This window comes from Boleophthalmus pectinirostris, unplaced genomic scaffold (assembly GCF_026225935.1).
Source record: "Boleophthalmus pectinirostris isolate CB_2022bp ecotype Guang Dong unplaced genomic scaffold, ASM2622593v1 HiC_scaffold_14, whole genome shotgun sequence".
In the NCBI taxonomy this organism is placed as follows: domain Eukaryota; kingdom Metazoa; phylum Chordata; class Actinopteri; order Gobiiformes; family Gobiidae; genus Boleophthalmus; species Boleophthalmus pectinirostris.
The window spans coordinates 19,129,272-19,141,056 of record NW_026571047.1 but is presented as its reverse complement, the minus strand read 5'-3'; the positions used below and the strand labels follow the sequence as shown (position 1 = coordinate 19,141,056).

Below are 11,785 nucleotides of genomic sequence, written 5' to 3'. Positions count from 1 at the left end.
GAAATGGGATTCTTTTTAGTTTGTCAGTTCATCCTTCAGTCTTTTTGTCAGTTCTCCTAGACATGCTTAAAAGAATCCTATTATTAAAATATAAACGGCAAATGTAAATGCAGTGCTTTTCAGTAAAATAGAAATTTGTTCAGCCCTACATCTTACGTATGTAGAGGATTAACCGATTAAATAGAGCAAATTACTAATTATCTGGTGTTAATTCACAACAATTTAAATAAAACAAGACAGTAAGATTTTTTTTTGTTTTATTCTTTTACAGTTTTTATGGGGTTTTAGTGCTTTGTGTGTAACTGTTTATGAAATATCAATGTTTTTTTTAATCAACAATAACTTTTTATAACACTTCCAAATTATATGAGAACATGTCAGATTTTAGAATCTAAAAATATCTCTTTTTTTATAGGGTATCATACAGTCTTTATGGTGTCAGTCCAGCGATGTTGCCATTTACATTGAAAATCATGTTCTAATTGTTCCATTTACAAGTACAAAAAAGAATAATGAGCACATAGCTACAAAACGTGTGAAAGGGGAATTAAATACGGCGCACAAATGATGCAAAAATGTTTTATATGTTCAATAAAAATATAATAAAAGGTCCCAGACTAACCTTGGATTTCAAGCTCGAAGGACAAATAGTTAAGTTTTATTTTTGTGTCTGGTTCGATGCAGTAAAACTTATACAGCTCCCTGTCAGCTAAAACACTACGACCTCACGTTTAATCACCAAAATGGCATCGCCGTTTTCATCTAAAGTAATAAACTGGTCCTTTGACGTTGTTCCCAAGCTCATCGCTATAAATTAAAAGGTGCACTATGTCATTTTTCTGACGGAGGGTCAACCACCTGCTCGTCTCCGTGGAGATGTTATTGCTTTGGATGACAGGTTCAACAGTGCGGCGTATTTTTCTATCTTGAGACAAACGGGTGACATGATCAGGCAAAGTTACAAATCATGTCTGTGGAGAGGCGACCCGCGTCACAGTAAATGTTTTTCAGTATCTTGTTTTGCTATACAGACGACAGTAATTGAATAAATGCAAATGCAACCTTTAACGCCGTACTGTGGAACATTTCAGGCACAGCAAAACCTCTCCACTGAAACAGATAGCGGATCATTCACCAAAAAAGCTACACAGTGCAGCTTTTAAACAGACATAGTGAGAATACGTTGTCATGAGAACAAAATTGCAAGTCTCTCTGAGGTTTGAACTATCCTCCACTGAACAGAATAGAGTTCTCATCTGCGTCGGAACGCCCGGGATATCCTCCAGGCGTTGGGCTCCTCGTAGCGGTTGTACAGAGGCTCCAGGCGCTGCTGTTTCTTCTGTTTGCTGAGGACGCGTGGGATCGGACACTTTGAAGAAGGCGGGGGCGAACTCCACCAGCCAGCGCGGGTCGATGGTGGTCACCTCGCGCATGTACTCTTTGGTGGTGAGGACCAACTCGTGGTACACAACCCTGGAGGCAAAGCAAGACAAAATGACAGATCACATTAGATCATAAAAAATTAAGTTAGAACTGCTTGGTGGCACTTTCAATTGCTCTCACATTTTTGGAAGCCTACATTACGTTATTGGTTAGGAATACATTTTAAAAAAGGATACTAAACTAAACTGGTGGGCCAATAATTAAAATGTTTAAAAATGTATTATTAATTTTTTGATCAACATAAAAAAAAATTCCCACTTTTGTTTTTGACAGATCAAAACCACATTTCCAACACAAGAAATATGTATTTTTCTTGTTTACAAAGTTTTACAGCCATTTTTAACTGTAACACATACATGCAGGATACTGAATAATCTTTTACCAAATCTGATCAAATCTGCTGCTTAATATGTTTGTTTTTGCGAATTTACTGTATTTTCCGGGCTATTGGGCGTGCTCTTAAGCCTCCAACCTCATCAAAAAACGACTGCATGTCCCACAATCCAGAGCGCCCCATACATGAATCCACTCGGGTGTCCCAGCACGACTTCAGTAAACTACAAAGCTGCATCACCCACAGCGCACGCAAACACACACAGAGCAGACAGCGACCGCACAGTGAAACACCCACAGACACACTCATCCCTCCACGCCAACGAGGAACGGAACGGAGGAACGAACCGAAAAAGCGAGTGCAATGTGTCACTTCTAGACACAACTAAACAACTGAGTCACTGCGAACACGCCGACAATCCAGCGGTCCCAGACAGCACCCTCCCTACACGCCACAACTGAACAAAGCCCAGAGTCACCGTGAACGCAATAAACAAAGTCCCACTGACCCATCCAACTGTTGTGTTTCCTTTAAAGTCCGGTGAGGTTTATTTGTGAAAAAAGTTCAAAAATAGACCATCTAATAGTGTGGAAAATACGATACATATTTTTTTATGTGGAGAAAAAAACAACAACATCAAAACCGATTAATAATAACCAAACAACTTCACTTGAATTTAGAGAACGAAAATAGCATAAATTCTTGCAGGTGATATTAGAAACATTAGTGACATAAATAGTGCAGGTACCATTCAGGCTGTCTGTTGAAGAGGGCGCTGGAGGGGTGGATGTACACCACCTGCTGGTCGATCAGCGTGCGGTATCCCTCCTGTGGGTCCTTTTTCGCCGCATTTCTGAAGAAACCGCTGCAAATTGCTTTCTGAACACGAACCGTCGCTTTACCACAAGACACCACATCCAATTTATGCCTGAAAGAAAACCATTTCACATGATATTCTAGGAAACTTCACTGTGGAGCTTAAAATGGACATTATATTGTCTATAAGATAATCCCCAGAGCAAAATCCATGGATACATAAGAAAAAAGGCATCACACTATTATTCGAATATTATGGAATGAATGTCATATTTAGTATTTAGCATTTCTATTCGTTTAATATTAAGATAATAGAAAATTCCATGAGGTATAAAGACACAATCCCAAACTCTACATGCAAAATTAGATAAAGTTTAGAATAAGAAAACTGCCCATAAAAACTGCAGAAATCGTTATTGAAAAGATGAATAGAAAATTGCAGTTTATCAGCATGTTTTAGCACATTTCAAATTGGTTTCACAAATATGATCCGAGTATGAGGAGGAAATACAAATGAATAGTAACACTTCTCAATAAAACTTAATAGCTGCTTTGTGTGTGTGTTCTGTACACACCTGTCCATGATCCCCAGCATCTGTTTCCGGATGTCTTGAGCTCGGCGGAGAGAGCGGGCCTGGATAAAGTTCTCATAGCACCAGGGATTGGAAAACTTGTTGTTTTTCCAGGAGTTGTACACAGCCAGGAGGGTCAGGTGATCGCCCTCAGGTTGGTGGAACTTGGCCTTCTTCTGGTCGGCCAATGCCTGTTTGTCCTATAAAAGAGATTACAAGAGGAAATTTTACATCAGCAGCTTTATAGGTCACATAACACCCCTGAGGAATTTAAGTCGATAATTATAACCCTGCTGGGACCATGGCAACTCGGATTGTTTAGACACAAATATTTATGTAGTGAAGGAACAACCCAGCCCTTAAAGGTGCACTATGTAATTTTACTGGTCAAAAGGTGCACCATCTCGTCGCCATGGAAATGTCATTTCTTTGCAGGAAATGTTACAGATATCACATATCACATCTCATTGGAGCCAAGTAGGTAATGCCACCAATTTAAATTACAGGTGAGGTCTGTGGTGAGGTGGAGATGTTTTTCAAGGTCTAACTGAGTAAAACACTTCCAATAACATCTGCATGGAGAAAAGCAGGTGGCCTACTAGAACAATAAAAGTTACAAATTGTGCCTTTAAGTAGATTATTCAGGCACACCAATACACCTCTCAATTTGCAGCCAGCTAAAGGGAAGAGTTCATGCTTTCTTGGAACACTTTGGAAACCACCCACTGAAACCAACCTGTCCAAAAATCTCTTGTAAATATATTTACACTATGTAAGGAGATCTTACCTTGGGTCTGTAGAAGACATTTTGTACAGACAGCATGGACACAATCGTGAGCATCTCCTCACTGCAGCCCAAATGGACAGACATGATCAGCATTTTACACAGCATGGGCTCCAGGGGGAACTCCGCCATCTGCAGGGTAGCACACAAATGTTAACAGAAATCATCCATTTTCTTTAACTTGAAATATGGTGCATGTTTTACCTCCTTTTCTTTGTAATTTAAATATCTCATAAAAAAGCATTTGTACAACTGGGCATTTCATTGCTAATTAATTAAACATTTTCATTTTTGTTTGTTAAAATGTAAATAAACGGCTCAGTTATTTATATATATATATATATATATATAAACTGTTTATCCCTTACCCTTCTCCCCAGTCTTGTGAGCAGCCCTTCGTCGTCCAGCGCTCCCAGAGTGTAGAGCTGCTCCATGGCTGTGATCAGAGTCTCCATCGGAGGAGCGTCCATGAAGTCAAAAGAGAGGAGGTCATTGATTCCCATGGCCTGGAATGAAAGACAGATCAGAGTCATTAAAGGGAATGTGTTATGTGAAATGGAGCTTTATAACATGATTAAAAGCTTGTAAAAGTGTTCCTTAATCATCAGTTTATTGAAAATTGTTAACGTATGTTTGAATAATCCTGTATCGCATTTGAGGCTTAAGTGTTCAGAAAATTCTTGTCTTCTCCTATGCCCTATCCTCACCCTCTTTTTTGTAGGGTTTTAGAAGAAAAAAAAGTTACACCGACCTTCAGTGAGAGCACAGTGCTGGCCAAGTTGGTTCTCTGGATCTCAGGTACGTTTGTGGTCAACATTTCGTCTCTGTACGCTCTTTCTGTGTACAGTCTGTAGCACTTTCCAGGTCCTGTCCTACCGGCACGCCCCGCCCTCTGCTTGGCTTGAGCCTAAGAGAAGAAATCAAACTGTGTAAATAACAACATTCTAAATTGTTTAAATAGTTGTTTGATTGTTCTGTATGAAGTTTCAAGTTTACCTGTGAAATTGGAGTGACTACAAGCTGGTCGATGCCCGTTTTTGAGTTGTAAACTTTTTGCTTCACAAATCCAGGATCAACGACGTAATAGATTCCATCAATGGTCAAAGACGTCTCTGCAATGTTTGTAGCTATAACGACCTGAACAGAAAACCACAATTTAAGTACAGGGGGAAAAGAGAAAATTGTTTCTTATATACATTTAAACAAACGTATTCATGGGTTTAAGAGTGATACTAAAATAGGCTGGATTTCAGAGCAATTAACAATTATCAAACAAAAAGGGGAAAAGTTATTAAAATGTTGCATATGACTGGAAGCTTAAACCCAGTCAAAGTGATTTAAAAACTTTGTAATCTTTAATGGAAAAATATGATGAAATGCGGCAACTCTTACTGTACTAAGACAGAAATTCATTAATTGTGAATTGCAACTTGATGTGCGAGTCATGCTAAAAAAAATTAAAAATACCCCTGGCACTAAATAAACGTCTCTGTACCTTTCTGCTGCCTGGAGGAGCGGGGTCAAAGATCCGTGTCTGCATCTCACTGGGCAGAGCGGAGTACACGGGCAGGATGATGAGCTCAGGGACATCGGGCCCCAGAGACTTCATCCTCTCATAAAGGATTTCACAGGCTGTGTCGATCTCCTCCTGACCCGTAAGAAAGACCAGAATATCACCTACAAAAAGGACAGTAAAAAAGTTCAGTTTACAAGTAACTGGGGAATAATCTCTGCAATGTTAAACTGTATTTTAGATATGGCACCTTGGGCAATTTATAATTTCAAAGCCCCCCTTTGACTCTAAGCCGTTTGTTTTCTACAGTGGTGTTAATTGTGTTCACTGAATTATAATGCAATAAAACTCAAATCAACATGTGATTTCTTTCGAGATTATGGCTGATTTTTTAATATATAATTTGCAGATTCTATTTAATATTTGAGCTGTATATTTTAGTTTTTGTTTACCATAATACAGGTAGCAGAATAATAAAAGTTGCCATACCTTTGTCAACTACTCATGCTTATTTTTAGACTGAAGTGGAGGAAATTTCACTGTGGTGGTCATTATAATCTCCCTTGTATATTAAAAAAAAAAACCTGCAGTCTGACTCACCAGGTGGTTCTGTGAGGTGGATCTGCATGACGGTAATGAGGCTGGCGTCGAGGTAGTCTGTCTCAGGCTCTTTGGTGTACAGGACCTCCACGGGGTAGGTTCGTCCTGGGATGGTGAAGATTGGTGCTTCGTAGAAATACTGGGAGAATTTCACGGCGTCCAGTGTGGCGGACGTGACGATCAATTTCATGTCTGTGCGTTTCTGAACAGTCTGCAACAGTGAAAAGAAATGTTAATGAATGTTCTAAGCTGTTTTGTAATTTTTTTGTTATAGTTAAAACCACACAGCAGAACATTTTATCCTCCCTTCCTCTTCCTCCATCTTAGTAAGAGCAACTAAACTGACACGAACTACTCCAGATGCATGCCAGCAAAACACTCTCCTAATGCAACACTATACACCATTGACCAGTACAAGTTTATCTTGTTTTGCATTGTTGAACTTTTGTAACACATTAAAACTGTTTTGTATCTTCATATTTCATTCACATGAGGATCCTATTTATTTCCCCATAGTCTGAACTCTGCTCCAAATAACATACTTTTACTGATAGGATTGGCCATAGAATCCCTTAAGTGATGATTGGAACTCAATTTGATTAAAATTAGATTAAGTGCACAGCCCTACGGGAGATTATAAAAATAAGATGTTGCTAAAGTTGCATATTCATGAGAAATTAAAACATACGCAAAGTGTCTAGTCTATGGAGAGGTGAGACCACTTAAGAGGTTATAAGCAATTTTTAGCAATAATAACATGACAATGAAGTAAATGCTTGTATTTTTGTACCTTCTTGAGCAGACCGAAGAGGACGTCAGTGTGGATGGTCCTCTCGTGAGCCTCATCCAACATGATGATGGAGTATTGTCCCAGCTCAGAGTCGATCAGACACTCTCTCAGTAACATACCGTCCGTCATGTATTTGATCACTGTCTCTGGGCTCGTGCAGTCTTCAAAACGGATCGTGTAACCCACCTGAGAAAAGCACAAAGTGTATAGACATGAACTCAGTGCAATGGAATGTGTACAGTTGGAAATAAATTACATAATAATAACACTGAAGCCAGAACTAGAAAAGAGCCAATAGACAAAATCACATTTCTTTATATTCAGTCACAAAGCACGATAGAGGTACATAATATATTTGTGATGTGAATAAACCATTTCTTTAAGCCTTTTTTTCCATTACAATGACATAATAAAACACACCTCTTGTCCTAAACAGCACCCGTACTCCTCAGAGACCCTCTTGGCCACAGACATGGCAGCCACACGCCTGGGCTGAGTGCAGCCGATCTTGCCTCGGCTGGTGTAGCCCGCCTCGGCCAGGTACTGTGTGATCTGGGTGGTCTTCCCTGAGCCCGTCTCCCCAATGACGATCAGGATCTGGTTATCATGCACGGCCTGAGACACAGACAATAAAAACACAGTTAAGAGTTGAATCATCGGAACAGCTGCAGGTTTCCTGAGGGTAACGGGAGATATGTGAACAACCACAAAAAGAGGAAAATAAGTGTTTTTAAATGTGATAATGAGCATGAAGCAGCTGCTCTCAGTTTATTCCTGTTGCTTAGCTCATTACAATCACAAACACGTTTTCATAGTCACCTGAATGAGCTGCTCCTTTAGTTTGTAGATGGGCAGACTCTCCCTCTGCTCCAGGATGGAGAGCTGGGTCTTCTTTCCGTACGACGCTTTGTTGCCCCCAAAAGCATGCTTCTTCCACTCTGGGATATCATTGGGCATCATGCCAATGCCTCTCATGTTCGCAGCAATCTGCCTCCCATCAGCTACACAAAAGGAAGAGAAATATAAAATTGGGTCTAAGAGATAACAAAAACCTCTGCAGGGTTACGGCAGGATAGGCCAGGACCACCCTGGGCTGAGCAGAGCAGTGCAAAGAGCTCATTCAAGACGTTTGTATCCGGAGCTCTGCAGGAAACCAGATAAACATCTCCACCACTAAAGCCTCAGGGCCTGTTATTGTGGACATGTGTGACGCATGCTACGCTATGGCTTTAACACTCACTCCATATGGAGTCAAACTGATTAAAACTTCATCTGGAGTTTGAGAATATTAAAGTGCTAATTTCCAGTCTGCACATGTTTTAAATTGACACCATTAAATTGAATAAAGTGAGTTTGAGCAGTACCAGCTGGTGTCTTACTCATGATAGTATGTAATAAATGTCGTACCATCAGGCAGCGGGTCGACCCAGTGCTTGTTCAGGCCCATGGGGATGGAGTCCATCTCTGCCTCTCTCGCCGCCTGCTTCAGCTCACGCCGCTCCTTGGCCAGAGCACTCTGCATCATGGCGGCCTGTGAGAGTGAGCCATCTGGATTCTACAGAACAGACACAGAATATTTTACTTACATTTGGCTTATGATATTAATCAGTTCTGTGACACAGCAACAGAATCAACTAAACAACCCACCTTCACTATTTTTACAGGACTCATGTCCATGCTCTGTTTGGTGTGACCTCTCAAGAACGGAGGCTCCTCTTCCACAAGTTCAATTTCAAGGTCCTCATCTGAATACATTATACAGTGTTAGTACAGTACACCAAACACAATTATGTTGTTAAGAGAATAGCAATTTTAACTGACTGAAACATTAGTATTCATGTAATTACTGAACACTAATAAAAAAAATGAACCATACAAATACAATTAAAATATAAGAAACTACACAGAGAAAAAGCCTAGGGCAGTATGTACCTTCTTCATCATCCACTTTAGGTAGAATTCCTGTTTCATCATCAAAATCAGGAAACTCCTCTTTTGATAAAACATTGGCAGCAATCATCTAATGAAAGAACAAAAACACAACATTAGATTGTTTGAAAGGTTAACACATTAACTTCAATACACTCCATACATCCACAGTGTAAGATTGAAAATTAAACCAATGCCTTAGCAATAAACAATTATTATTATTATTAACAAAATCCTATCTTAAAATGGTGTAAAGCTGAAAACCACATATAGACGCATACCTGCTTGATCTCCCATTTCTCCGGGTCAGAGATCTTGGTGAGCCTTTTACGCTCCAGTGTGTCGTCCTGCTCCATCTCAGGGGCGTGGCCTAGATTCAGGTTGCTGGGGCGATCTGGGTTTCTCATGGCGGTCTCTTCACCTCCATCTGGGCCCATGTTCCTCCTGCGGTTTGGGTTCAGGTCTTCCCCAGTGTCCTGGTCCACATCCTGTTACAGAAGATCACGTTAACACATTAAGAAACTGGAAGTCCAAAATATATTACACAGCTTCATAAATCTGTATCTCTTTACCTTCATACTGAGGCTGGTTTTGGAGCCTGTGAATGACAGGACCTTGACTTTGACCCTTTGACCTTTAGTGACGACATCTGCCACATTAGCCACTCGACCTTCTCTTCGCAGCTCAGAAATGTGAACCAAACCCTCCCAACGCTTTCTGCAAACATAATTGTCAGTTTAGTGATTCATTTGTTGTTGTTTTTTTGCTTTTTACAACTGTACTAATCATTTTGTAAAGTTATATCAGTTATGGTTAAAATCTCTGCAATTACAAACTGCAATGATCTATGTTCTATGTCATAATATCATCCATCTGTACAGTGGCCCATTATAGATGCACTAAGAATGAGACACATTATACTACCCCTAGCCTACAGTGCATACACAGAGAGAGCACAAACACAGGCGCTGCATTAAAAGTTAGACACTACTTTTAACAAATCTAGTAAAAACCATAGCAGTGGGTGTTCAGTTGTAATATCTTACCGTAGCCCCTCCAGCTGAACAAAGCAGCCAAACTGCATGATGCTGGTGACTTTGCCATTGTAGATGTCGCCTACAGAGGGCTCTTCGGGCGGGGGGCGGTCCACGTGTTTCTCTTTCCACTCTCTGTCCTCTTTTCGGGGGCTTGGGGATCGATCATTCCAGCGAGAAGACTTGTCCCTCTTCTTCCCCCTGTCTCTGTCTCTGTCCCGGTCTCTGTCCCTGTCTCTCTCTCTGTCTCGGTGCCGGTCCCTGTCTCTGGAGCGAGATCTGGACCTGGAGCGGGACCTGTGTCGTCTTTTCCTGTCCCTGTCTCTGTCCCGATCTCTGTGTCTGTCTCTGTCTCTGCTTCGACTGCGGCTTCGGCTGTGGTGTCTGCTCTTGTCTGATCTATAATTGAAAAAAACAACAACAATGCATCAGCAGAGTTTAAATAGTACAGTACAACATAGGCTAGTGTAGGTGGGAGATTTACATTATTTATATTGCAATTTTTCACAAATAAAAATCTAAATTTGGCTGCTTTGTAGTTGCTACAGTGAAGTGCAGCTCGCCTTTGTTGTGATGACATAAGAGCATACTAATTTCCTTTAGTCATTTAGTCAATTTATCAGTTGATAGGTTCTTGGTTGCTTTTAAAAAAAATATTATTATTCTACTCTTTTTTTTGTTTTACAGTTAGTCTGGACCAAAACAAAAAGGAGAATCCACAGAGCGAGCGTTAAACCTTGTAAACTAAGCATTTCTTCAACAGCGCTATTAATTTTGGAGTGTAAATGGTCTGTGCCTTTACCTGCTCTTGCTGCTTTCAGGTTTGGCCACACTGACACTGGGCATAAACATCTCGAGCTCCTTCATTGCTTCTGCAGCGATCTTCACATCTTCTTCATCAAGCAGCTTCTGTAAAGTCGATCAATATCAACATGAGATCTTGTTGACACAAAAGATAATTACAAGTGTTTAAAATATGATGGGTACCTTTGGCTCTGGGTCATTGGGTCTGCACAGAGCGGGGAACAGTTCCTTTAACCGATCTTTCTCTGACTTTGGTTTGACCACAACCTCGGAGGCTAAAGCAATAAAACATGATATGGTTAGAGGACACTCCAGCTTCAACAACAAAAGCAAAACTATAATAATCAAGTACCTTTACTAGTGGAGGCTTTAGATTGTGGTCGCATGGTTTGGATAAGCCTGAGCAGGTTACTGATGAGAGAGTCCTACGAGCAAAATAAACACGTTATTTCACATTTGCAGTTTACAGTGTTAGCAGTGTCAGTGCTAACGAAGAAGTGTGGCTTGGAGCTTACTGTAAACTCGGCTCCATTTTGTGTCAAAAGAGCTTTAAATCCGTCAAATGAAGGTTGTTTCTCGGCAAGGCTTATGACAAATTCAGCTGTAAAACAAATAGATCAGAAAGTAAGTTTTGAGAGGCGAAAGAGTAAGTTGACGCTTAGCTTTAGCAAGTTAGCCGAGTCGTGGGAGCAACGCTTTTCACAATAATCACACGTACCTAAATCTTTATCGTTTATTCCCAGATGGTTGTCGAGTTCTGTACAGACTTTAGAGACCAGGGACAGATATTCAAGCTGTGAAAGCTCGTCCACTCCGCCTTCAGCCATGATCCACGAGTTTTGTTTTTGTTCAGCGACGTAAAACTCAGACGGACATATTTGTTAAGGACTACTTCCGCTTCCGCCTCTACCGGAAACACGTTTAGGGTAGATTTTTTTTTTTTTTTAGGTAGACTAGATTTTCCTATTCAAACCACACGATGGCGATGATCTCTGCTAAACTAAATGATAATGTATTTTTTCCCTGGGCGTTCACGTGTGCTATATGGATTGTGCATATGGTAATGTTGCACAACTAAGCCCTGTATAATTATGTTCAGTCAGATAAGGTCTTTGTTTTAATTAGAAGCTCCCCAGGGTCTAAACAACAGCCTACGCAACAAAACT

The 11,785-nt window shown here is 40.4% G+C and overlaps 1 protein-coding gene across 1 annotated transcript; it reads right to left on the bottom strand.

The window, feature by feature from the left end:
* Positions 1–240: 240 nt before the first annotated feature.
* On the bottom strand, positions 241–11,516 carry dhx8 (DEAH (Asp-Glu-Ala-His) box polypeptide 8). The gene is given in 24 exon segments (XM_020918098.2): positions 241–1,351; positions 1,353–1,473; positions 2,526–2,705; positions 3,169–3,365; positions 3,953–4,081; positions 4,318–4,455; positions 4,701–4,856; positions 4,946–5,086; positions 5,445–5,626; positions 6,063–6,273; positions 6,853–7,038; positions 7,273–7,467; positions 7,672–7,853; positions 8,260–8,407; positions 8,500–8,597; positions 8,785–8,872; positions 9,063–9,269; positions 9,354–9,498; positions 9,828–10,214; positions 10,618–10,724; positions 10,803–10,894; positions 10,972–11,044; positions 11,135–11,220; positions 11,338–11,516. Coding segments are annotated over 24 exon segments (3,657 nt in total). The 5' UTR covers positions 11,447–11,516; the 3' UTR covers positions 241–1,252.
* Positions 11,517–11,785: the final 269 nt, after the last annotated feature.